We start from the raw sequence: 26,116 nt of genomic DNA, 5'->3' as shown, positions 1-26,116 counted from the left end.
AGGACACAGAGCTTTAAGGTTAAAGCTGCACCTATAATTCAGAATTAATTTAACTGTGTAAAATATTTAATGGCAAAACATATTCCCGCTTAACTAGAAATTAAAAGTGTTGAAATATGAAAGATAAGCCTACATACGGAAATCTGTTTGTAAAATATGTGTCCATGTTTTGGTCCAGATTGGGTTTACTGTTTTTTTACAAACCGAATCAATGCATGTCATTAATCACGTTTCACTAATCATGTGTTTAATTAAAATCATTGAGATGTTTAAATGTGCAAAAAAACAGAACCATTGTGATGAGTTTGACAATAAAAGGCAATATTGTGGAAGCGTAATGCATCCACTTGAGAAAAAACGGATTCTGTACAATACACACCAGGATATATGTAAATAATTTGCTTTGCAACTGCAGCATTTAACAGACTGTGAACATCCATAGTACCAGGGTATTAAAAGTTCTATCTCAGCATCTACAAAGAAGATTTGGGAAAGCCCACGAGTGAGAACTCTTCAATTTAGACACACGCACACACTTGGTGCATAGGGTTGGACACCCCTAGGGTAGATTTGAAGATAAAGCAGTTGAGCAGCGCCTCCACCGCAGGCGCGTGATGCCTTTCTATTGACAACACCCTGTTGCTCCGGAGACAAGCACCAATTCCCCCATTTCTGCTTAACCTGCCGCATTGATTACTGGCACGCCTTCATTGGCAGGACTAATTTATTTACGAACTTGTCATCCCAAATTGATTGAGGTGTCTTTTGTTTGCGATTTAATTACATGCAGAAGTAAAAGATTTGCTCATTATTGCATGTAATGTAATTGAGGCCTTTGAATGAGGGGCAAGGGTCTTATGACTGCCAGCTCTGCTGTCCAACCTGCCAGCTTCGTTTAGCGAAAGTAATAAAACTCAAGCGGCAGACACCAGGCGCCTTTGGAGCAGGTTTGGGGGTAGTTAGCGTGATGAGTGGTCTATCAGCTCCACCTTTATTAAACAGGCCTCAAGGTGCATCACTATTTAACTCGTATACTTCCATTGGCCCAATATTTCCAATTAAGGAATCTGAAGGGAAAAAAAGCAAGATCAATAGCTGTGTACAAATACACACACGTATGCATGAGCGATCAAGTAGTTGTGTGAGTGTTGGTGTGTGTGTGTGTGTGTATAATTAAATCACTTGGAGATTGCCCCATTATAGGGTTTGAGATCAAAGATCTTGTACTTTTGTACTTGTACTTGAAATGTATTTTTCCAGAAAAATTCAAGATAATCAAGATTCTATGACATGAATGTTTGACAATATGATATTTCATGTAAATTGAATGAAAATATGGCCAATTAGATTTTTAGACCACACTTAATGCTGAGAGTTAAGCAGACTAAAAAGCCCCAGTGTAAATTCACGATCTCCCCTTCATTCCCAGGTCAAAGGTCTCGCTCTGGAATCAGAAATCAGAAATTGCCAATTCCCTTTCTGGGAGATCGTGAACGCTGGATTTCATTTTGATATCCACCTAATGTATTAACTGATGACTTACGGTCGGGCTCCTCCTGACATGTTCACCTGCACAACTTCAACGGCATCTGGAGGCGGGCGGTGGTCGTCAGAGCGCATATTTCAAAAATTATATTCCAATCATGTAATGCATGTTTATGAATGCATTTTTTCCCCTGATCAGTTTAAAAAACTGGGCGCTTTAATCTTGGCCTGTGGCTTTAATGCATGGCTGGCTGTGAAACCACATTCGCACTTAATAACCGTAATGGCTACACCCCCACGCCCGCAGTAAATTACACCTCCTGCTCCCAACTACACTCTTCAGCCTCAGCACCTGCACCGCTGCTGTAGGTACAGTTGACCTGGGAATGTATCATCAGTTATACGATAAGCCATGTTTCCTTCCTCAGAGAACTTGGAGAACTTCCATGGACTGGTCACTGTTCCTTTGCAACTTTCTGATAAATTCAGTCACTGAAATGAATAATCATTCAGTGTCATTATAACGTCTTTTACTTTTTCATCAGATTTTACAATTGCCATTTAAATTTAAAAGTCACAACAATTAAATGTGCCAAGGCTATAGCAGTTTTCCCTTAATCAAGTAAATGATTCCACTAATCCAATAATTTTCAATTCCCTGTATCACTGCTGTGGCATGTCCACATGTCCACAATTATTACATTTACAGCATTTATCAGACGCCCTGCCAGGCTAATACCGCCCCTTGAATTGGTCATCACAGTTTTATCCATGTGGCGGTCTGCGAATTGGTTTATGATGTCATGTGAGGAACACGGTAATTACAGCCTTGTCAAGGACTTGTCAGGGACTGACTCCGGATGGGCTACTCCAGCTCCGTGATTCGGAACGTAGTTTCGTTGTACTTGTGTTGCCCATTATGCTGATTGTGTGCAGTTTTTATTTGTTTGCCTGTATAAATATACACCTTTTGTGCAATATTCCTCATCGGGTCCTTAACATGTCTGTTATGTCTTGCTGCCTGCTTCTGCTATATGTAATAAACCCCCCTTTTGTGTAGGCTGTGCACAGGTTGAGTGATAACTGCTTCGGAGCGGGAGCAAAATGAGGGGGCTGCTGTGAGATTTGACTTTGTTCTGATGATGATGACAAGCATAAAAACACCAGGGACTCACCGACGTATCGACAATTAAATAAGCTGCCTTTGCCACTTTAGTGGGCTTAGTTAAATAATAGATCCAATCCCTGCTGGATAATATTAATAAAGATAAAGTAGCTATTTATATGAATTTAAATAGACATTTGAGCTCCAACAATATCTTAAAGGCACATAATAAAGCCAAATTGTTCATTATGTTAATAGAGCTAGATTGCTTCTCCATGTTATTTTGAGTGTGTGAATATTGTGGGAGCTTCATAAACCAGTAACAAAGTAAACGTAATGACCCCCCCAGGTCAGAACATGAACCAAAGTCAAGGATTCTCAGGTTGAAATAATAATAATTTGCCTTTTTCCAGCCCAAACACCCCACAAGGGTTAAGCAAGTCCTACAACAATGATAACTCACTATAATCAATCACAGTACCTTTGATATTTAAAAAATTCAAAAGCAAATAGTCCTCTTCTTTTACTCTACTTTTTACTAGAGAAAAATTTAGAAATGTTACCTTAAAGTGGAGACACAAGTAAACTGCAAAAGGTAATTCAGTGTGGTAAAATAACAGGAATATTAGACACACCAATCTTACAGTAACATTGCATCCATGTCATCTTCAACATCTGGAATTACATCCTTCCAAACTGACCCATAAGATCTTTAACTTAATATTACAGCATTTAAAATACAAGAGTGTCACCTTGTGGTGAAATGGAGTTCAGCAGAAAAAATAAACTAGGAAGAATGGCAAAGAAAAATTTTGTTTGAGACATAAAGTGGGAGGGAGTTCTGGAGTTTGGGGGACCATGGGGCTAAAAGACCTGCCATCCATGGTCCAGACAGCCTAGTGTAGCCGCTGCTCTACAGACAGGCTCAGAAAGGTGCACGTGGCATTATAACACCTCCCAACACCTCCCAATTACACTGACCACTGCCTATGATGCTGATATGCAGATAATGGTGTACGATGGGATATTCCTGAACCATGGCATTTTGTGCCTTTGACCACCGCTTGCATCCCCCAAACAAGAGGTGTCAAAAGCCAGAAAATGGCTTGAGGTGTCATGACAAAAAAGTCCAGTTAATTTTTTTGGGACTCAAATGTTGAGTATAAAAGAGTTTTCTATTGTGGGCTGCATTCTCTTCTGTTCCACCTCCTTCAGGACCTTCCAGTTCTACGTATGCTCAACATTAGTGCAAAACATTGGCATCCTGTAGTCCATTGGCATCCAAAATGTTTTCAATGAGGGCCACAAATAGAAAAAAATATGAATGGCTGGGCCACACACCAGAAAACTAGTAGCATGTTTAATCATTTGATAATGTCACTCATCCCCCTGTTGAACACTTGGTATGTCCCAAATCCTCTTTTTTGAGGGGCGGCCAGCCGGATTTAGAGTTGTCTGTTTTTTTTTTTAGGTGATTAAACGTTCGTCACATCATGGGCTTCCTACATGCCTGATCGTGCTAGTGGGTTTTTTTCCCCACTAGGTCAGGGATTTTCTCTGCATTTCTCTGGGTCTGTCATTTTTGCTCATTCTTAACAAAATCTTTCTTTGGTTATGCTTGTTTTGTAAAGATGTCGCCTTGATCAGAGCAATAGCTCCACCTTGTGTTGAAACTATGAAGTACAATACAGCTCAGAACAAATTTTAAGTTTATGTTTTTATATTTCATTACATTTTTTAAATTAACTACAGAATAAATAAAAATGGATAACGGGTCACAGTTGGTCTGTGGCCATAGTTTGGACATCCCTTCTGTAGGGTCATATTCTAATATTTGGGTTCTGTTTCTGAAAGTTTGTCAACTTGTCAATTATTCTTATATAATTACAAAAACAAAGCTTTTTAAAAAATTCTAATTGATCACTATCTGTGCAACCATACTGGATAAAGACATAACTGGAATTTGGTATGGATAATAAATAATTATTTATAATATATTTAATTATCTTTTTTTTTAAATATATAGGCTCACCGTTCAGTATTAACCACTACTATTATCTTCTAGCAGTAGCGCATCACTTACTCCGCCCACCTGATACACTGCACCTGTTCACATGTCTCACACTCTGCCATATAGGTCGTAATTCCATGAGCTCTTTAGTTCATGTTTTTTGGGCAAAGTTTTGTTTCGTTTCTGTTTCATTTCCTTTTATTTGTTGCTTGCATTTTGCTTCTCGCCTCATCCTCTTCCTCCCTCGTTTCAGTAAATAGTGGGGCAGCGGTGGCCCAGCAGTTAATGAAGCAGACTCGTAACCAGAAGGTTCCCTTGAGGTACCTTTGATCAAGGCACTGTCCCCACACTCTGCTCCCCGGGGGCCTTCCATGGCTGCCCACTGCTCACAAAAGGGTGATGGGTTAAATGCAGATTTAACACATTTCACAGTGCTGAGCTGTGCTGTGTGCATCACAATGACAAAACGATCGCTTTCACTTCCCTTATAATGTTAACATTAACCTACAATACACAGGTGTGCTGCGCCTCTATTGTCTACATAAATGTATTGTAGCATGTGGCCTTGTCAGAAAAAGAAAATATGTAAGAACATGTGAGAAGACAATTATCTGGAGAAGTGTTGAAGTTACATGCAGGGTGGGGAGATCAGCAGGAATTTTCTCTGAGGCAGTTCAGAGGTGAAGCCACTAGATGGCGGCACAACATCATGTCAGTTCGATTATCATAAAGTAATAAAGTCTAAATTAAAGTTGTTGTAAAATAAAACTCCATGTTTTCTGTTGCCTAAAAAATTTGATGAAGTTTTTATTTGACACTGCACAACAACCCTAAGTGTCTCTAGGGGGACTGTCCCTGTAACTACTGATTGTAAGTTGCTCTGGATAAGGGCGTCTGATAAATGCTGTAAATGTAAATAAAAACAGCTACTAAATTTACCAGGCACTTTATTGGGACTCACTTACAGTAAAACACCAACATGTGATTCAAAACTTTACAGTAGATTTAAATAAATCAGTGGTAGTTGGTCCAATCAGAATATAGGCTCAATTTAAGTATTTACACTGGGCCAGTTTGTAATTTACACAAGTTGATACTTTCAATTTCAATACATATACAACTAATTACTATACCGAAGCAGAAGATTATTTTTTATGAATTCAAGACAATTACAGTATGCAACTTTGCTCTGCAATGTCACGTAGGCTGACCCAGCCATACAAAATTCCACTATGGTGCAATTCACTCTTCATTTCACCTTTTTTTTGCTTTATCTCTCTCTCTCTCACACACACACACACACACACACAAATGCACAGGATTCATTCAAACAGGGTTGAGGCCAGTCCTGTTTGCCTGAAGGTCTCTGCCACCTGTTTGGAGTGCTGGATCTTGGCTGAGAGCGCTTCAAACACATCGTTCTGATCCAGCGCAGTGGCAGTTTTGTATATAAATGTCCCCAAGGACTCCAGCCCCCTCATGCCCAGGTTAACACCGCAGCCTGTGAAAAGGGAAAGAATTGCATGAATGTGGCATTAACTCAATCATGTTCAAGAATTCATATGTGTTAAAGGTCCCCTATTATGAAAATATCACTTTATGAGATGAATTCGAGTTCCCCTAGACAGGTCTGCACCACGGCTGAAGTTTGGGAATAGACTTCAAATACAGTATTAGGGGACTAAGACCAATATAAAAGCAATAATAATAATAATAATAATAATAATAATAATAATAATAATAGGGGACCTTTAAGACAATAAAAAAAATGTCTCTTTGCCCCATCATTCGCCATGGAGCGGACTCACCCGTGTCGAAGTTGAGCACGCGGGCAGCCTCTCCCTCCACAGTGACAGCCACATTGTCACCTTCGATGTAGGCAGCGCTGACACGCCGGTGTGACAGCATGATCTCGAAGAGCTTGCGGCTGCACTGCATGTGGTGCAGGGTGAGGTCGTTCAGCCGGGGCTCGATGTCTGTCTTGTAAGCGTTGAAAGACTGGTGGAATATGTTCTTCATGATCTACCACAGGAGGTGCACACGTTAGAAAGAAACTAGTCGATACTCAGCACAAACTGTTGAGGAGGAGGAATTAAACAATAACTACCCACATGCCGCTTTTAAAATTATGTTTAGTGTGGTAGTAGCCTAGTGCGTAAAACACTCGCCTATGAACCACAAAAATCACAGGTTCAAACCCAAGTACAAAGTAATATTCTCAGAATTCATCTCCTAAAACCATTTTATCAGACCTCGTCAAGGGAACGCGATGGGGGAGGGGTACCAGAAAGTTGTTCACATTAGGTCTCTTATACTAGGAACAGAGGCCCCAGGTAAACTGTGAATATGGCTGTGTAATGATCCTTTGCTTTGAATTAAAGACAACAGACATTTGACTCCCAACATTCTTAAATACATTTTCTTCTAGTGAATTTGTCAAATTAACATTAATAAGTCAGTGCTGGTTCACTAATCAATGGACATAACAAAGTGTAGTAAACAGAGCCCCTGAAGTACCGTGAACTGGAAAAGTTGTTTAAAATAATTCACTCTAAATTCATTTACATCTCTAAAAACGTGAGATCCACACCTCATGATGGAGAGGACTCAGCTAATACAGGACTCAGTTTTATTTTCATTTAGGAATGTCCTACAATGAAATTATTACTGCTCTTGCACAGACACGGGATCAGCCGATAGAAGGACTACATAAACTGAGGTCGTCGGGTTATTGACTTCATCAAGGAAACATTACAAGGTCCTGGGAAAATGCATGGTTATAGATGGATGCTCACAGTCCAGAGAAAATGGTCTTAAAGCAAAAAAAGAAGTTAGAATAACATTAGCCGAGTTGGATTCTGAGGGGTCAACATACAGGTGTAAACGGAGACTACTCAAAGGAACCTAATTATATTTAGCACACTGATTCATATGACAAGTTAAAACATTTTTGCTGTGTGTTTTAATAGGTGTATCGACAGCTTCTCATCAAAAACAATTTGTATGAATTCCTCCAAAACAAGCAGTGACCCAAGAGTTATTGCGGATATTTGATAGAATCTTTAGAAATATTACATAACTGTCCTAAACCTAAACCCACAGACCGTTGTACTCATGTGGTATCCTGTGCGTATAATAATAATAATTTTTTGCATTTCATGGTACTTCAGGGGCTCCATAATGGTAATCTAGCTGCTTGCCAAAAATAAATTATCTCTGTACTATGCGTGCATACATGACATTCCTTGTCAGATTTAGATGTTTTTCCTCATAGTTTAATGAGAAGAAATGCAGAGCAAGACAACAATCTTGCATTTAGTTTACTTTACTTTACTTTACTTTACTTTACTTTACTTTACTTTACTTTACTTTACTTTACTTTACTTTACTTTACTTTACTTTACTTTATTTAGCAGACGCTTTTATCCAAAGCGACTTACAAGAGGAAGACACCAGCAATTCTCGTTCGATTTCTATAGAATATTGAGTTTACCAACTAAGAGCCCTGATAAGGGATTTAGTTATATTACCTTTCATAGCGCTTTCTCTCCAGATGCCCAGTGAATGTAGACATTGTCTTAACTGAACTACACCACAAGAGACTTACTAATGATTGTAAGTCGCTCTGGATAAGGGCGTCTGCAAAATGCTGTAAATGTAAATATAAACTTTATATGTCCAAAGTGCTAGTAGTCAATGGCAATGATCAAAAGCACTCACATGCCCTACTTTCTAATTTTTAAAAATTAGCAGAAACAAAATGCAGAAACTATCTGAAAAACTATTTAACTGGCATTAACTAGGTTCCTCAATACAAACTCTACACAAACAACTTTACCCAAAATATCAAATTCAAATCCACCCAATCAGGCAGCACTGAGCAGAAGACACTTTATTTTGTACGCTTGTACTTATTTCACCAAACCAAATGTCCAACAAATTTGATTGCCAAACTAGTACATTTTAAATTTGAGAACACACACAAGAGCATGCCCCATGGACTGGAATTATTAAAACGTTATTACACAGAAATACATGACAGAGTAGCAACCCTATTATCACAAGACCAACAACAGACTGGGGTAAACTGCCATTTCTGCAAAGCGTGAATCAATAAATGTGTTTGCACCTCACAGGAAAGAAAAAGACCAAATCGGTCTTATGACGCACATCACCACCTTCTCTGACAGCCTCCTTAACACCCTACCTTCCTCACCCCCCCTCCCACCCCGGCCAGAAGCCCGTTCCCGTGGCATTTTCGGTAATGCCGCTCACCACCAGATCCCATGGACACTCACGCTGTAACCAGGTAACAGCATGTGTCTCTTGCCGTGACAAGCTTTGTTGCTCAGTGTGTCACATCTGGCCTCTCAGCTTTAAGTCTCTATCTCATTCCCCTCCGCCTCCTGTCCTGCTATACGCCACTCCTTATCCCCCTCTGTTTTTAACCCTCCTCTGTTTCTACGAGTCATTAAAGCAGATTAAAGTGCAAGTGCATTTTTGGATGGGGAACTGAATTGAAGTTCTCTTTTAGTGAAGGACTAGGCTTAATCCATGAAAGGGAATCTGACCCAAAAGGATGTTCACAATCATTAACGGCCAAGATACTGGATGTATGGTCACATGTCATTGTGACCATATAATGATCTTTTATCCATCTGTTTCTAAGGCAAGATAGTCACCTCACTGAAACAACAGAAGAAAAAAAACAGATTAAATTTTTTTTTTTAAATGATTATTTTAATAAATTATATACAAACTTATATGCAGTAATTTGTTACTGTACCTAAGTAGTTATTTTTGTGTATCTGTATTTCCATTTGTGGAGACTTTTTACTTTTACTCTGGTACATTTCAATGTTAACAAAATTATTTTTTACTCCACTACTTTTTAATGGCATAGCCATTAGATCAAAACTAAGATACGCACGCATTACGTGTCTCCCACTATGCCTCAAAAGGATACGATGGAAAATGCACCAATCGAATTACAGCTATTGATATGCAATAATCCAGTTTGCCAGAACAAGAAGGACACTTACATTTTCAAATGTTTTTGTGCCTGCCTCAACCCCATATGATTTTGTCTTACAAGAATTCACAATCTAATCTAAGGAAACAGGTAGAGGTATTTAATTGATGGAAATTTCTGGAAGTTTGCAGTTTGGGAAAACGTCGCTACCCATAATGGCAGTAGCAGGCTAAAGTTTTAATCCATTTCAATTTGATGGCTGTGTTAGTCATTTCACTGTATTTTATAATATGGTATGTTTTCAGTGTTGTCAGATCCTAAATGTTAAATTATGGTACCAGCATCTTAAAATGATCGTATTTTGAGAAAAATGATCGTACACGCACAATTTCCACTCAGAAAATCTACGTCAATAGCACATGAATTAAGTATCTGTACATAGTTGTGTTGTTAACTTTGCTGATAACAGGGCAGTGGTAGAATGGGGCATTGGTGGCAGAAGCGACCCCGTAATCAGAAGGTTGCCGGTTCAAATCCCGAGGTGCCACTGAGCAAAGCACCGTCCCCACATACTGCTCCCTGGGCGCCTGTCACGGTTAAAAACAGAGGACACATTTCGTTGTGCTGTAGAGTATCACAATGACAATCACTTCACTTACACGGATCTAATATGCTTAAGTAGTGTGTACTCCTTACCAACAGGGGTCAGTATTGAGGCCACAAATAAATGAATAAATACCTGTATTTTAAAATTGTCACCAATTTATATAGTGAATACAGTAGTAGATGAAAATGTCTATTACTCCATTAAAAATGTCTATTAGTCCGTATCGGTAAGCATTCAGTAACTCACATTCAGTACTTGCATTCAATCCTACAATTTTCACAGATTCAGCTTCCAAAGACTTAGTCTGTGGCAAAAGTATTATGGTGGTCTGAAGCCACAGTCCCTGAGCAAGACACTTAACCCTGAGTGTCTCCACTGTCCCCGTCACTACTGATTGTTAGTTGTTATGGATTAGGGTGTCTGATAATGGTCATAAAAGTATATTTATGATCATTTTAACAGTTGTCAGTGGCCGAGAAATTGATGTCAAAAACTGACCTAAAATGATTTGATTTAACCAGTAAATTAAAATTAGACATAAGAGCCACAGTACTTTACTTTTGGTACTTAATTACATTTGAAGGCAAATACCTTTGTACTTTTACTCAAGTAGAAATTTAAATAGAAATTTTCTTTAAGTGGAATAAAATTATACCCCGGCTAACTTTACTTTTACTAAAGTACATGGTTTATGTACTTCGTCCACCACTGTTTATATGCACAGATCTTAACAACCCAAATTTTCTCGCTCTCTTGTTGTTGGGTGGGCTAGCCATGTGATTGTGGGGACTGCTTCACAGCCTTTTTTGGGCCACAGCTCTGCAGCAACACAGAATATGGCACCATTTAACCCACAATGCACCCACAGCCCAGGATGTCCAAAGTTTTAACAGCCCAGCATCACTTTCATTTCTTAACATTCTTATCAACGGAAATGATATTTCAGTCAGCAATCTTGGTATCTAAGCACATTGTGTGGTCCTAGAATCACTTGGCAACAGCCAAGGCTCCACTTTAACACGCATGACTAAAATTACGACGGTTTACATACTGAGGAGTTTGCCGTGTGGCGGAGGAAGCGCACCATCTTGGTGTCGGCAGCTGTACAGGCCAAAGCCATGTAGCGGTTCCGGAACGTCCCGTAGATCTTCAGGTGGAACCCAGGTTTGGCCGTGGGCTGGGTGGGGTTGCGGGGCTCCTTCAGGGCATCCACGCCGTAGGCCGACAGATCAAAATACAGATTATGCGCTTTAATTTCTGGAGTGGGGACCTACATTAAGAAAGAGAAAAAAGTAGAAGTGAAAAACCTGAGTTCTGTCTAACATTCTGAGCTCTAATCACTCTCAGCCCGAAAATTTAAATGAATTTTAACTAAAAAAATTATTTTAAAAAAGTGATTTTTGAATAAGGATAATTCAGTAAGAAAGGACTGAAACTAATCTTGTCACGAGACACGATTTCACTTTTTTTATAATATTTGAGGTTTTAGCAAATTGTTCTCAGCAGTTTGTCCACTGCCACACAGGAAGCTCCTTAACCAGCATTAAGAATTTGTTGCATATCGAATAATTTTTTTATTAGTATGCACCCAGTAAACTTAGTGGAGCTCAGTCACAGACACCCAGGAGTGATGAACCTCAAACATGAGCGCTTCCACCCATCTTAACTTAATTAGCCAGTTGCTTACATTTTCCTCCATCTGCATAATTAGTGAATTAGCTGGGACGAAGCTCATTTAAAAAGGAAATTAGCAGGAAACTGGCACTGAAGGAGAATGGCATGGATACTTATGCAGCTAATTTATACCTATATGAATGGGTAAAGAGAAGCAAAAACCTCCACCAGAAGATGACACCTGTTACCCAGAGCGAAGTACAATTAGTAGTTACAGGGACAGTCCCCCTGGAGCAACTCAGGGTTGAGTGTCCTACTCAGGGACACAATGGTAATCAGTGCGGTTTGAACTGGTGAAAAAGATCTAAAAACACCGAAGCAGCAAACTTTGTGAAAACCAGTATTTGTGTCATTCTCAAACCTTTTTGCCATGACTGTATGTATTTAAGAGAATTTCTACCCATGAATATGGATTGCAACATGGAGACGTCGCATTTCTAATTAAAGAATTTCAGCATTATGAACTCATTGGTTTGTGTAGCATTGATGTACCACTTTTAAACACACAAAGCACAGTACAGGGTGGACCATTTATATGGATACACCTTAATAAAATGGTAATATTAACGTCCTGTTTGTGGCACATTAGTATATGTGAGGGTGCAAACTTTTCAAGATGGGTGGTGACCATAGTGGCCATTTTGAAGTCGGCCATTGGATCCAACTTTTGTTTTTCCAATAGGAAGAGGGTCATGTGACACATTAAATTATTGGCAAGAAAAACAATGGTGTGCTTGATTTTAACATAACTTTATTCTTTTATTAGTTATTTACAAGTTTCTGACCACTTATAAAATGTGTTCAATGTCATCAACCATTCCCATTTTATTAAGGTGTATCCATATAAATGGCCCACCCTGCATAATCTGAGCGACCACACTTCATCTACAACTGTAATTCAAGACCTTACTTTCACGTCCTTCCCCGTGGCTTATCTGGATTAATGTGATTCTAAGGAAACCCAGGCTGCCAGCGCCCGTTTCCTTCTCCCTCTTCAGGTAATCCGCTTCATGCCTGACTATGGACCCTCGGTTCATTAGCTGTTTATACACCTGCTCACTTCTATTTATGCAGTAAGTGCCCTGCTCTGCTCTTCATTAAAGAAAAGAGAAGAAGAGAAACTATAGGCCTGGGTTGTAAAGCCAATCGGCTCAGTTATATGTCTATTATATAATGGCTAATGAAATCAGTGCACAAGCTCACCTCCGTGCAGAAGGTGCACAAACACTTTACCCCAAAGATAATGTGGCTGTTCCAAAGAGAATGAAGTGTGGCACATAATTCACATCCCTGCCATGCTTTATCAATCCCAGCAAGGTTCTACCTTTTGTTTCACCGTGCAGCTCATCCAAAAGCCCATGAATTCGTTTTCCCAAGCAATATCAGACAGCCTGCCACTGTGCCACCTGCTCCTTTCAAGCTGAAGATGATCAAATATGTCATCAAATGAAAGGAAGCAGACAAATTGGATTGGACGAAGGAGACTTCCTGGAGTTCAGGCTGTGAGGCGCAGAAACAGAGAGAGCGTCTTCAGAGACAATTCAATAACATCAGTGAACTTCAGTGTGACCCAGCCAGGAGGAAAACCATATATCACCTCCAGCTCAAAAATAAAAAAGTCTTTCCATTTTCCTCTATTTGTACATATTTTCTGCCATTGAATACTAATGTTTACAGAATAATGAAAAGTTTCAGTGTTTTCATGAGCAAAGACGTAAGAAACATTTTGCAATGTTACAGGAGAGGGTGTGTGTGGGTGTGTATACACAGAACCTGGTGAATGACCTGAAGAGAGCTGGAGGCTCAAGTCAGCACATGATCATGGCCGTCTGAAGTCTGGACATTCCAGAGGAGGCACGGGACAAGCTCATGTGGTCAGATGAGACTAAAACAGAACTATTTGGTATGAACTGCACTCACCGATGGGTACAATCCCAAGAAAACCATCCCCAACTGTGAAGCATGGGGTGGAAACATCTGGAGGGTGCTTTTTTGCCCAGATGACAGGACCACTGCACCGAATGGTATCGACAGATTTTGGCCAACAACCTGAAACACACCGTCACTAAGGAGTGACTCCTGGAGTGGCCTGGCCAGTCTTTATGGAGGGAACTGAAACTCAGTGTTACCCTCAGTGAGAGCCCTGAAACCTGAATGATTTGGAGAAGATCTGTATGGAGAACTTGGCCAAATCCCCTGCTGAAGTGTGTGCAAACCTGGCCTGTTTTTTCTATTTCTATTTTCAATTTTTTTATTGCATCAAATACTTATTTGATGTAATAAAATGCTAAATAATTCTTTTTAAAAGTCATACAATGACAGTATACACAGTGAACAATTTTTGACACCAACTGCTTCTCTGTGTTTAATATTAAGTCCTTTGGTTTTCGTTTAATAAATAAAATTAATAAAGGTCCCCTGACGTTAATTTTTTTATTTTTTTATCTGTCTTAGTGGTCCCCTAACACTGTATCTGAAGTCTCGTTCTGAAATTCAGCCTTGGTGCAGAATTACAGTCACCGTTGGCAGTCACACAATGAGATTTCCCCAGGATGCACTGGTGGAGAGCATGAGGAGATCAGCCTATAGAAGTGCACAGGCGTTCCTGGAAATGACATCAACACCGTTCACCAACGAACGTTTGGTGCAAACAGGAAGTCGTGCTGGCGCATTTCCAGAATGGCCAAAGTACTCTTTACACATATCACCCTTTCTAGCCACTGCAAGAGCATAGACAGGCTAGGGGAGCTCGTATTAATATCAAGTAACCTCATGAAGTGAATCTTCATCATTTCTTTATATCCTTTTGTCATCAGAAAGAGCTGATTGATAGCTTTCATTTGACATGTGTATCTCAATGGTGCCCCAAAATGACACTTACGCCCACACGGTCCTCACCCCTTGATTTTTTTTAATGAGCCTGGCTCTGTAAATATTACCACCTGGCAATATGAAGCCTACAACTGTTCCCTGCGTCAGTGGTCAAGCAAGCCCAGACATCTGTATGATTTCTCCAGTTACACCCAGACCTGTCAGGAAGGAGTGGAGTTACTCCATATCCAGGGTTCGGATCGGAGTTTCATGTTTGTCCTGTGTTATTATGATTCATGATTGTTTTAACCTGTTTGTGTCTGTTCACCATTGGGTTGTTGCTTGGTGATGTTTTCCCATTTTCACTAAATGTCCTGTCTTGTACATACGAGTCCTCCTTCCTCAACATGTCCAGCCACCGTGACAAGACCAGGTCATCTGCATGGCCATATTCTCATGTTTTCCACTTTTGCATAATTTCCTGAATGCACAATTGTGTTTTAATACATGTGTGAATGGTGGAATGATCTTTCTTACTTTCTTCAATGCATTTACATCATGAGTCACCAGAACCGCTATAATTATCAAGGTTAAGAGCAGTAATCAAATGCACGAAGGCCAGGATGCAGGAGGCAGCTGAATTGTTTTGTGCGCAGGGCAACCGCGTCATCTGCATTTATTCTGCTCGCTGAGGTGCTCCATTATCACTCATTACTCATTCATTTCCTCACCCCTTTTTCACGCCTGCGTCACTGAGTCATTGCAGGAGTCTCCTGTGTTTCTCATGACCGAGTGCCAGGGGTGGCCTGTGACAACGCCTGTGTTTATACCGCATCAATATTCAGCATTGATGGAGCGCAAATGAAACAAGCATCCTGGAGACGGCCGGGTCACCCGCATGGCGCTGACGCAGGGAGCGTCATCAGAGCCCGGCTTCAAAGCACGGCCTGACGTGGCAACAGCCATCCTCATATTTCAGCTCCATTGTTTCAGTACAGTTACAGTCACAGCCCTGTTGAGAGTATCATGTATTTTTATAGCTCGTATTTTTTTGCCAATTGCCAATGCATTGATTCATTGGGACAGTAAGAAGAATGTTTAGCCATTTAACAACTAAAAGTGTACTAGACCTCGGCAGTCACATGGGTGGTTGTAGCCTAGTGGGTAAGACACTCGCCTGTGAACCAGGAGACTCAGGTTCAAATCCCAATTACTACCATTGTGTCCCTGAGCAAGACACTTAACCCTGAGTTGCTCCAGGGGGTCACTGTCCCTGTAACTACTGATTGTAAGTCGCTCTGGATAAGGGCGTCTGATAAATGCTGTAAATGTAAATGTAAATGTAGACCTGTTGTGAATATGACGATAAATTGCATTCAGTGCATATAACTACTCGAAGGGTACAATAAATTCATAAAATGATTATGCATCCAAATGATTGGAGGTGAGAAGCCATGGCGCTAACTGCCACAATAGTTTACCTTTCATTTATATCAGATTTGTGTGAGATGTGAAATATGAAGGCACAACCTGTCTCTGGTCCAGCCTCTCTATAGTGGCGTTGGCCCCGTAGGCGTGGCAGGACTCCACAATGTAGTCGGAACTGATGCCCAGCACCGAGCAGGAATCCCCGCAAGAGCCGTCGGCGATGATAATCACCTTCGGCCACGCCCCACCAGGGATCCTGCGCAGGTACTCTTCTGAGAACTGGAGAAAGGAGTGAAAAGAGGAAAAAAAAAATGACAGATGAGCTGGACGCCAAAAGAGGTGAGAGACTCATTCCTGCCTTTAACTCCTTGGATGCTGATAAAAAGAAGAGGGCATGCTCTCTGCTGTCTGAAGGCTTTCACATCTTTTGTTTTTTTCACCCCGGCGTTACCGTCCAGAGCATTTGAAAGCAGCAGGCCGAAGCCGAGTTTGAACGTGTCCGCATCACCGACCATCCGGGGAGCACAGAACAGCCACTCATAAATCACGCCAAGCAAACACTCAAGAGCAGCTCCCGTGAAAGGTCAAAATGTGCCTTCGGTGCATGAGACGCTCTTTAAAATTGCCATAACCCTTCCAGAGCCAGCCTGACTCACATTTGTCATTTTGTCCGGCGTGGATGTGTTACATTTACAACAGGACGGGGGGGTAAGATGGCTGTTCATCGCCCAGGCCCATCAGACCTAAACAGCTCTTCAGCGCCACATGACATAAGAGTCGCCATAGACTGATACCTTTAGGTATATAATGAATATAATGAATGTAGCAGCCCTTAAAGGCTTCTTGTCTGTGTGTGTGTGTGTGTGTGTGTGTGTGTGTGTGCACGGACAAATATGGACATGTTGTTTAATGAGCGGTGGTTTACATAGACAGCCATGAGCATCCGGCCCTGCAGGATATGAGATTAACGTGACACCAGATACACGGGGACAATATTTGCGGCCGAGACACAGATAGCGGAACACAGAAGTGCATCCCGACGGGTGACGTGAATAAACACAGCACACCGGTGTGTGCGCTTCAGTCAATCTTTAACCAATGCCGTCATACGGTGCGTGTGTGGCCATTTCGCTGAAGTGGTGACTGTAAAGCCTGTCCAAAGTGACAAGGCCGCTGGAGCATCATTTTCAATTCAATTTCCTTTTGCTTTCTAACATGTTCCAAACAGGTTGGAAGTTTAAACATGGTACAGGCAGGACAACATTTCAAAACAAGTAAAAAAGAATTTGTAGTGATGATGGAAGCTTACATGCCTTTACTGAATTGAATAGACCAATTAAATTGTCTCAATTGTCTTTTTTTTAGGGTGCCAAAGTACACACTGACAGGCTGTACACACAATAAATGGAAAAAAAACGTCTTCATGATTAGAAAAACTTGAGCCCTTTCTGTAGCATTCTAGAATATCATTTTAGCACAAAGATTGTCATCTCTGTTAAACTACTAATGTTTAAATCATGTAGAATAATAATAATGTGACTGCTTTTAGAGTATTCAGGGATAAAAAGTCACTCGTGTTTCATATATATATATATATATATACACACACACACACACACACACACACACACACACAAAATAAAATAAAATAGGGAACACAACACAATGTAACTCCAAGTCAATCACACTTCTGTGAAATCAATCTGTCCACTTAGGAAGCAACACTGATTGAAAATCAATGTCACATGCTGCTGTGCAAATGGAATAGACAACAGGTGGAAATTATAGGCAATTAGCAAGACGTCCCCAATAAAGGCGTGGACCTGCAGGTGGTGACCACAGACCACTTCCCATGATGTTTTGGTCACTTTTGAATGCTGGTGGTGCTTTCACTCTAGTGGTAGCATGAGATGAAGTCTACACCCCACACAAGTGGCTCAGGTAGTGCAGCTCATCCAGGATGGCACGTCAATGTGACCTGTGGCAAGAAGGTTTGCTGTGTTGGTCAGCGTACATTACATTACATTTACAGTATTTATCAGACGCCCTTATCCAGAGCGACTTACAATCAGTATTTTACAGGGACAGTCTCCCTGGAGCAACTTAAGGTTAAGTGTCTTGCTCAGGGACACAATGGTAGTAAGTGGGATTTGAACCCGGGTCTTCTGGTTCACAGGCGAGTGTCTTACCCACTAGGCTACTACCACCTCGTAGTGTCCAGAGCATGGAGGCGCTACCAGGAGACAGGCCATTACATCAGGAAACGTGGTGAAGGTCGTAGGAGGGCGACAACCCAGCAGTAGGACCACTACCTCCGCCTCCATGAGGCCCGATGTCCACGGTGGCTGCTTACAGGCCAACACCGTGCAGCACGTTTGGCATTTGCCAGAGAACTCCAAGATTGGCAAATTCACCACCGGCGCCCTGTGCTCTTCACAGATGAAAGCAGGTTCACACTGAGCACATGTGACAGATGTAACAGAGTCTGGAGACGGCATGGAGAAAGTTCTGCTGCCTGCAATATCCTCAAGCAGGACCAGTTTGGCAGTGGGTCATTAATGGTGTGGGGTGGCTAAACCTCATGTGGCTGGAGTGTGTCAGCAGTTCCTGTAAGACAAAGGCATTGATGCTATGGCCTGCCCATTCCTCAGACCTGAATCCAATTGAGCACATTAGGAACATCATGTCTCACTCCATCCACCAACGCCACATTGCACCACAGACTGTCCAGGAGTTGTCCAGGTCTGGGAGGAGATCTCTCAGGAGACAATCCACCACCTCATCAGGAGCATGTCCAGGCATTATAGGGTGGTCATACAGGCAGTCATTTTGACTAGTTTTAAAGTTGGATCAGCCTGTTGAGTGTTTTTCCACTTCAAATTTGAGCGTGACTCCAAATCCAGACCTCCATGGGTTGATAAATGTGAGTTCCATCGATAATTTTAGCGTGATTTTGTTGTCAGCACATTCCACTATGCAAAGAACTATTTAAAAATATTTCATTCATTCAGATCTAGGGTGTCTTAGTTTTGTGTTCCCTTTATTTTTTGAGCAGAATATGTAATGTTTATACATCATCATAATAATTACTGCTAAGACCATGGTGCAATTATTAGCTATTAACACTGTATTCACTGTGAAGAATGTAAAAGAAAAACACATTTCTATGGCCACAGAGAAAAAGCCAGAAAGAGCGTTGGACCGATCAGTTGGTCAGCAGAGCAGCGCTGGGATCAGAATGGGTCCATGACCTCCTCATGTGGCCTCAGGGACACCGGGCCTTGTTGGGGTTGGTCGACCGAGGGAACGGTTGAAAGCATCGGCCGGAATTGACATTTGATGATGATTCACTGGCGGCTCCGCTTTGAATAACCACTGCTGTGCCGTGACGTGCGTGCCATCCATCATCTCTCCCTCGCAATATGTTACAGGGACAAGGCATTGTGGGCCTGTGACAACCAAGATGGAGAGCGGCGGGCACAGAGCAAGGAGCGAGTGAGAAACAGAGAGGGAGTACTTTTACGGACCAATAAGCTGACATGCTTTTAGACCACAAAGGTGAAAAGGTACTGTCTTAAATAAAAAAAAGAAGAAAAAATCAGTTGCTAAGCAACATGGAGAACGTGTTAGTCCAGCATGTGATGCTCCATCTATTGAAAGTCCAAGATCCACTTATACTTTGTTGGTTTCACGAAGGTCAGCTTACTACATTTACATTTTACATTTACAGCATTTATCAGACGCCCTTATCCAGAGCGACTTACAATCAGCAGTTACAGGGACAGTCTCCCTGGAGCAACTTAGGGTTAAGTGTCTTGCTCAGGGACACAATGGCAGTAAGTGGGATTCGAACCCGGGTCTTCTGGGTCATAGGCGAGTGTGTTACCCACTAGGCTACTACCACCCCTACTAAGCGGTCACCTTCTTCGGGGGAATAACATACAAAATCAGTATATGATTCCTTTTCACTTCAGTCCCTTTGAGGTTAATGTTTCATCTGCTGTTGCCACCCTGCACATACACAAAAAAAAAGATAAATGACCCTCACGGCCGTAAATAAATTGATGACGACACGTTCTAATATTGGCTGTAAAATCATATCTGCGGAGCAAAGATCGCGGCTGTGTTTCATTACGGCCGCCAAAGACAGACAGATCTCGGGCAGGACGGGGGAAGTTAAACAGATCAGGGCCAGGGCTGCCTCAAGAGGGAAACAACAACGGTGGCAGGCTGCGCCAATCCGTGCCACCTTGGCAGTGTGATGCCCGGCTCCGCCGACTGCTCTCCTTCACCAACTGATATAGATAAAAACTCACTTTTTTAGAAAAAAGTGAAAGTGCACACAACAAAATGTTTTAACCATCACCATTGGCGCCCGGGGAGCAGTGTGTGGGGACGGTGCTTTGCTCAGTGGCACCTCGGCAGGTCGGGATCCGAACTGGCAACCTTCTGATTACGGGGCCGCTTCCTTAACCGCTAGGCCGCCACTGCCCCTTTTCTATAGAAGTCCATCATAAACTGAGTGTGGAGTGGAAACACTCTCAGCAGACCAGTGCAGCCATTCTTATTAATAGTGCAGTGCAGATATGTTGATGTTTGACTTCAGGGAGTAATGTCACCCAAATTTGGCTACTTGTGTTTACAGAGTGCAGGAGTGTAAAAAAAAAAAAAAAAGAAAAGAAAAAGATCAGACTAGACAAAGAAAAACTGTATTTATCTTTACACATAAGCAATTTAGATTTAGATTCTATAACCATTCCCTCCATCTCTTACCCTCATAATATTTTGCACAATAGCTGTAACTGTTTTAACATGTGTATTTAGACCATAAACATAAATTGGCAGCAACTCTCTCATTTAAAAAAGATTCAAGCAGAGCACACCCAGGATTTTTATGTTTGTGTCTTTGCTGGCTCTAGTGAGTAAGGGGACGTCTACAAACTGCTGCAACTCATGAAAAACATTCACAGAGAAGGAACTGTTTCCAATTATCACCTCAAGGCACATTTTTCAATGAAAACCGTCGCAGGCGTCACAGCTTTTGCTTGTAGATTCACTGCTTGTGTTTATTTCAGCTACATTTTAAGAATCAACAATACTGCGTTATTGTTCTATGCAAATAACTAAACTGTTGTTTATGTTCTGCTGTTTTATATTTGATTGTTTTGTTTGGGTTTTTTTGCATTTTATATATATATATATATATTTATTTATTTTATTTTTATTTTTTTTTCTTCTGTTGCTTCATAGACATCCAGGGAAGGAGACGGATGTCTTGACCAATAAATTAAGATTCTGCTTCGGCAGATCCCGTTAGGGGTCGCCACAGCGGATCAGCCGGTCTGACCTGGCAAAAGTTTTACGCCGGATGCAGCGACCCGAGTTTAGTTCCTGCACCAAGAAATGCACTGCAGCTAATAGAAATAGAAAATTCTATATGCTCTAAATAACAAGTTGCGTTTTTGCCTCGAAATTTTTGCCACAAGTACCATATGTAATATTAAATACTATGACAGCGATGCAAGCGACAGTAGACAATACTTGTCACTTGTGATGGGATATGGTCGCTTGAAAGAGTCCCACGTGACCTGACCTGCAGCCTTCGGTAATAAAGAGATGGCGCGACCTCACCTTGGTTCCCAGGTGCACTCCGATCTCCACCTTCTGCCTCTTTTGCTCCAGGATGCTCAGCAGGTGCTCCTGAAACACCCCGACCTTGGTGAAAAAGTGCTCGCCGCGCCAGCACCCTTCCATGTTGTCGAAGTCCACGCCGAGCCGCAGCAGGAAGCGCACGCTGCGCGGGTCCAGCGCGATCTGCTGGGGTCTGCAGAGCAGCGCGGTCCTGTAGCGCTCGTCCAGCACCGTCAGCTTCAGCACCTTGCCCGAGCGAACAGCGACCAGGGCGGCGGTCAGACCCACCGGACCGGACCCGACGATCAGGACCGAGATGCGCGCCCGCCACTGCCTGATGGCGTCCAGGCTGACTTTCACCAACACGTACACCAGCACCGCCAGCAGGGTGCTGAGCGCCGTGTCGTACGCCAGCTCCGCGCCGTCCATGTCCTGCCCCCGCGTCCGACGAGCCCGGTGTCTGACGCGCGACGTCCGGAGGAGCCGCAGTGGGTCGCCAGGCGCGCGTCTTGGAGAGGCTGGTGTGGACGCGCGGGGCGCAGAGGCGGGACGGGATGGGACGGGGGGGGGAGCGCCTGTCCCGCAAAGGTGGACCAGCAGCTTACGGCTTAATGTATTTGCATTGAAAATGAGTTTTAATACTAGTACTAGATAACAACAACTTGAAGATTGAGAAATTTAGAGAGGATTTAGAAAACTGGACTAGCAGCTTAATGTACTGTCTAAACAATATACAGTACAGGCCAAAAGTTTGGACACACCTTCTCATTCAATGTGTTTTGTTTATTTTCATCACCATTTACGTTGGTAGATTCTCACTGTAGGCATCAAAACTATGAATGAACACATGTGGAGTTATGTACTTAACAAAAAGTGGAGACCTGACCTCCACAGTCACCGGACCTGAACCCAATCCAGATGGTTTGGGGTGAGCTGGACCGCAGAGTGAAGGCAAAGGGGCCAACAAGTGCTAAACACCTCTGGGAACTCCTTCAAGACTGTTGGAAAACCATTTCAGGCGATGACCTCTTGAAGCTCATCGAGAGAATGCCAAGAGTGTGCAAAGCAGTAATCAGAGCAAAGAAACTAGAATATAAAACATGTTTTCAGTTATTTCACCTTTTTTTGTTAAGTACATAACTCCACATGTGTTCATTCATCGTTTTGATGCCTCCAGTGAGAATCTACCAACATAAATGGTCATGAAAATAAAGAAAACACAATGAATGAGAAGATGTGGCCAAACTTTTGGCCTGTACTGTATTTGCATCTAAAATTTAGTTTTACGACTACTATTTAGTACTAGATAATAACAAACAACTTGGGCTGGAGAAGCTGAATATCTTCTTTGCTCGATTTGGCCCGTCCAGTGTGAGGTAAGGCGGGAGCTACGGAAGGTGAACCCGAGGAAGGCTGTAGGACCCAACGGTGTGGCTGGACAAGGGCTGAAAGACTGTGCAGATCAACTGCCTGGAATTTTCACAAGGATTTTCAACCAATCCCTGTCACAGGCCATTGTCCACCACCATTGTTCCACTGCCAAAACCACGAACAGTCTGAATGACTACCTCCCAGTGGCACTCACACCTGTCATCATGAAGTGCTTTGAGAAACGGGTGCAAAGAGATCAACTGAGGACACTGTGTCCACAGCCCTCCGCGCTGCCCTGACCTACCTGGAGCAGCAGGGGGCGCTACGCTGGACTGCATTCAATACTATCCTCCCACAGTGACTGGTGTGCGAACTGGCAGATCTGGGACATCCAACTGCAGGATACTGGACTTCTGTCAGGTCGCACCCAGAGGGTCAGGCTGCGTCCCCACACCTCCACGTCTCTCAGCCACAGCACTGGGTGGCCGCAGTACATGTATGACTGTGACCCCTGACACCCCAGCAACAAGATCTTCAACCACGACAGCGTTTGGACTCATCTTGAGAAAAGAAGTTGAGCTGGCATACAGGCAGGATGCCAGAGTGGTGCAGAGTCAACAGCCTGATCCTAAACACCACAAAGACAAAGGAGCTTGTTGTTGACTAGAGGAAAAATCGACGGGGCTCCTATGAAGAGGGTCTCAGTGTTCAGGTTCCTGGGCATTGAGCTGGAGGATGACCTGACCTGGAGCTCCAACACAAATGAGCTGCTGAAGATGGTGCGGCAGAGGCTGAGAATTCTCAGGATGAAAAACAGCTCCCCAAGAATCCGTTCCTCGCCTTTTACCCCCGTTCCACAGCAAGTGTACTTACGTATGGACTGTGTGTTTGGTAAGGCAGCTGCACCTCTTCAGAAAGGAAGGCGCTCCACAAGGTCATCGAAAAACCAATTGGCTGCCCCCTACACACCCTGACACCTCACGATGGCGCAAAAAAGCAATAGACATTTGACAGGACTCATTACACCTCGGTCATTGCCACTTCCAGCTTTTACCATCAGGCAAAAGATACAGAGCAATGAAAACCAGGACAAACCGCCTTAAAAAAATTGCAATTTTCCCAAAGCAATCCAGACCCTAAACTAAAAATAAACTGTTATCCATATCTGTGCTATATCATAAAATGTACAATACGACCTCACTATGTGCAATATCTTCACATAACATGCAATAGACTGTAAAAATCCTATGAAATTTTATTTTTGTATATGTAGTATATATATTGTCTTAACTATATGCCTCACGCTTAATTGACTGCACCTAAAATTTTTGTGTGACAATGACAATGACCCAAGGAACTAGTGAAGGAACTAGTTTTGTCAGCAAGCTCTACATCAACCCAGTTGAAACCTGAGCAACACATTTAACCCCGTTTACTGTATAATTACTCTTTGGCTGTTGCTCTGGGTAACAGTGGAGGTGCAGAAGCCACCATGAGACCAGCTTGAGTAACCTGACCCCCTGTGTATTTTTAGATCCCACCATAACCATCCCTCTGTTTTCGTGTCTTTTTTTTTTTTGGTCTCCATCTCAACTTGGTTTAATGCGGCAAAAAAACAGTGAAGTCGATGGGAAGCAGGCTCCTGTCTCACTGGCTTCAGTGACGCTCCCCAGAGCCTGGTGTAGCACTCACACCCGGAGATTCTCTTACCTCACGCCCTCATCCATCAGTCTTTATGCAATGGCGTTACCCAAAAGGGCTGAGTCAGCCTGAAGAGCCACTGTCCACAGAAATAAAGTACCGTCAGTCAAACTAATGACCGGGTTACCAAGAAGCTGCAATAAAAGGTAAATGATCAATTTTAAAAATCCGGTATATATATTTATTCAGCAGAATCAGACCAAGCACTCCTGGTGGCTAGGGTGCCACCGTTATTTCGGCCCCGGTAATTTTGCTTCACTTGCTCCGCAGAGCATTTACTGGAGCTGAGGAGTCGAGGAAAGAGGGAAGCCGGAGAGAAATCCATCGCTGCTCCTGCCCGAGCCGTTTTACTGCTGGATCAATGCAAACTGTAATGGGGAGAGGGAGCGGGCGAGTGAGTAATTTTGAAATAGTGAGAGAGAGAGAGAGAGAGAGAGAGAGAGAGAGAGAAGAGCGAAGGCTCAGGCAGAAGGGCACGAGTTTCATTAGATTATGTGATCAAAGTCATGCAAGTAATACAGAAATACATACATTCATACACATACACACCAATCCGCTTGATAAGCTGTGACAATTTTATAGATCTGATTCTATTCTGATAGATGTGGTGAGAAGATAATAACCGAGGGAAATAACACTACAGAATAACAGAATAAGCACAAAATATTAAACAGAATATAAATAAGTAGGAACAAAAATCATTATCTTACATAGAACCCCTGTGTTGATAATCAGAAGGGTGCCGGTTCGAATCCTGGTCCAAGGTGCCACTGAGGTGCCACTGAGCAAAGCACCGTCCCCACACACTGCTCCCCGGGCGCCTGTCATGGCTGCACGCTGCTTTCCAAGGGTGATGGTTAAAAGCAGAGGACACATTTCGTTGTGTGCACCATGTGCTGTGCTGCAGTGTTTCACAATGACAATCACTTTCACTAGTTGATTATTGGTGGCCTAGCAAGTAAAGAAGCGGAAACGTAATCAGAAAGTTGAATTCCCTGAACCGCCAAGGTGCCACTGAGGTGCCACTGAGCAAAACCCCATCCCCACACACTGGCCCGCATTGGGCTGTCGCCCCCACCCAGTTCCCCGTGTCCTAGGATAGATTCCAGAAGCAGCAACCCCAATCTGAATTTAGTGGATATGGATAGTGAGTAAGTGAATAGACCAAATATCAACAAACGTGACCTCTCTGGCCTACTTCTCACATTTTCATTTTATTTCAGGCTTCATTCTTACTAGGAGTTTTTTTTCTGATTGGTGCAATACATCATACACACTCACAGGTTGGCCTTTTGGTTAATGGCTCGACCTTTAAGCCTA

The 26,116-nt window shown here is 42.5% G+C and overlaps 1 protein-coding gene across 1 annotated transcript; it reads right to left on the bottom strand.

The window, feature by feature from the left end:
- Positions 1 to 5,544: 5,544 nt before the first annotated feature.
- LOC114767141 (uncharacterized) lies at positions 5,545 to 22,233 on the bottom strand. Its single transcript, XM_028958703.1, has 5 exons — positions 21,725 to 22,233; positions 16,196 to 16,372; positions 11,232 to 11,450; positions 6,410 to 6,623; positions 5,545 to 6,102 (listed from the first exon to the last, which is right to left on the bottom strand). The coding sequence occupies exons 1-5, from the start codon at positions 22,151 to 22,153 to the stop codon at positions 5,924 to 5,926; spliced, it is 1,218 nt and encodes a 405-aa protein (XP_028814536.1). The 5' UTR covers positions 22,154 to 22,233; the 3' UTR covers positions 5,545 to 5,923.
- Between the last annotated feature and the right edge of the window lie 3,883 nt (positions 22,234 to 26,116).

This window comes from Denticeps clupeoides, chromosome 17 (genome assembly GCF_900700375.1).
Source record: "Denticeps clupeoides chromosome 17, fDenClu1.1, whole genome shotgun sequence".
Classification (NCBI taxonomy): Eukaryota; Metazoa; Chordata; class Actinopteri; order Clupeiformes; family Denticipitidae; genus Denticeps; species Denticeps clupeoides.
Note: the sequence above shows the minus strand (reverse complement) of the source record. Positions and strands in the feature narration are given on the sequence as shown.

Bases quoted from the DNA above. Each gene is read 5' to 3' on its own strand.
- LOC114767141 (XM_028958703.1), bottom strand. From the start codon at position 22,153: ATGGACGGCGCGGAGCTGGCGTACGACACGGCGCTCAGCACCCTGCTG. The intron at 16,373-21,724 runs GTGAGGTCGCGC...TCCTTTCTCCAG, and splicing joins GAGTGCACCTGGGAACCAAG to TTCTCAGAAGAGTACCTGCG. The intron at 6,624-11,231 runs GTATGTAAACCG...CTCCTGTGGTAG, and splicing joins GCCACACGGCAAACTCCTCA to ATCATGAAGAACATATTCCA.